We start from the raw sequence: 492 nt of genomic DNA on the forward strand, positions 1-492 counted from the left end.
CCAGTCTCTCACAAGCACACACACCAACTCACACACAGAACTCTCCGAAATATGAGGCAGATTTAGGATGTAGATGCAGGTGTGGATATATGAACATGAGAAGACACACAACGGCTCCAACATCTATGCAGATGCTGTTGGTTTTAATGAGAAAGGTCAAACAGTCGAAGGGTTTATTGTTTTTTAAATCTGCTGCTGGCGCCAATTTTTGGGGATGTCACACTCAGCGAGGCACACACACACGGTTTTCAATACACCTGTTTAAACCCACAGGGTCCTTTTTGCCCTGAGGAGGCCAATCTGTTCTGAGGTTAGATCCTACATGCATCAAACAGAACCTCTTCACCCCCTTTCTCTTTTTCTGTCTCCCTCTGTCTCTCCAAGTCCAGGGTCTCCTTGCCCCGGGGCCAGGCTGTGACCAGGAGGAGTGTGCTTGTGTCCCAGCATGGGGGCCGACGCGGCGCCAGACACATTAGCAATGTAGGAAATTAG

The 492-nt window shown here is 49.2% G+C and overlaps 1 protein-coding gene across 1 annotated transcript in view; it reads left to right on the forward strand.

Moving 5' to 3' along the window:
• Positions 1–492, forward strand: part of LOC104956928 (serine/threonine-protein kinase WNK3-like) — a 63,471-nt gene extending 62,979 nt beyond the window's left edge. Inside the window, exon 3 of the mRNA XM_010784507.1 lies at positions 385–492. Within this exon, the coding sequence (XP_010782809.1) occupies positions 385–492 (108 nt within the window). The remainder of the gene's footprint in view (positions 1–384) is intronic.

This window comes from Notothenia coriiceps, unplaced genomic scaffold, assembly GCF_000735185.1.
Source record: "Notothenia coriiceps isolate Sejong01 unplaced genomic scaffold, NC01 NC01_scaffold00026421, whole genome shotgun sequence".
Taxonomy (NCBI): Eukaryota; Metazoa; Chordata; class Actinopteri; order Perciformes; family Nototheniidae; genus Notothenia; species Notothenia coriiceps.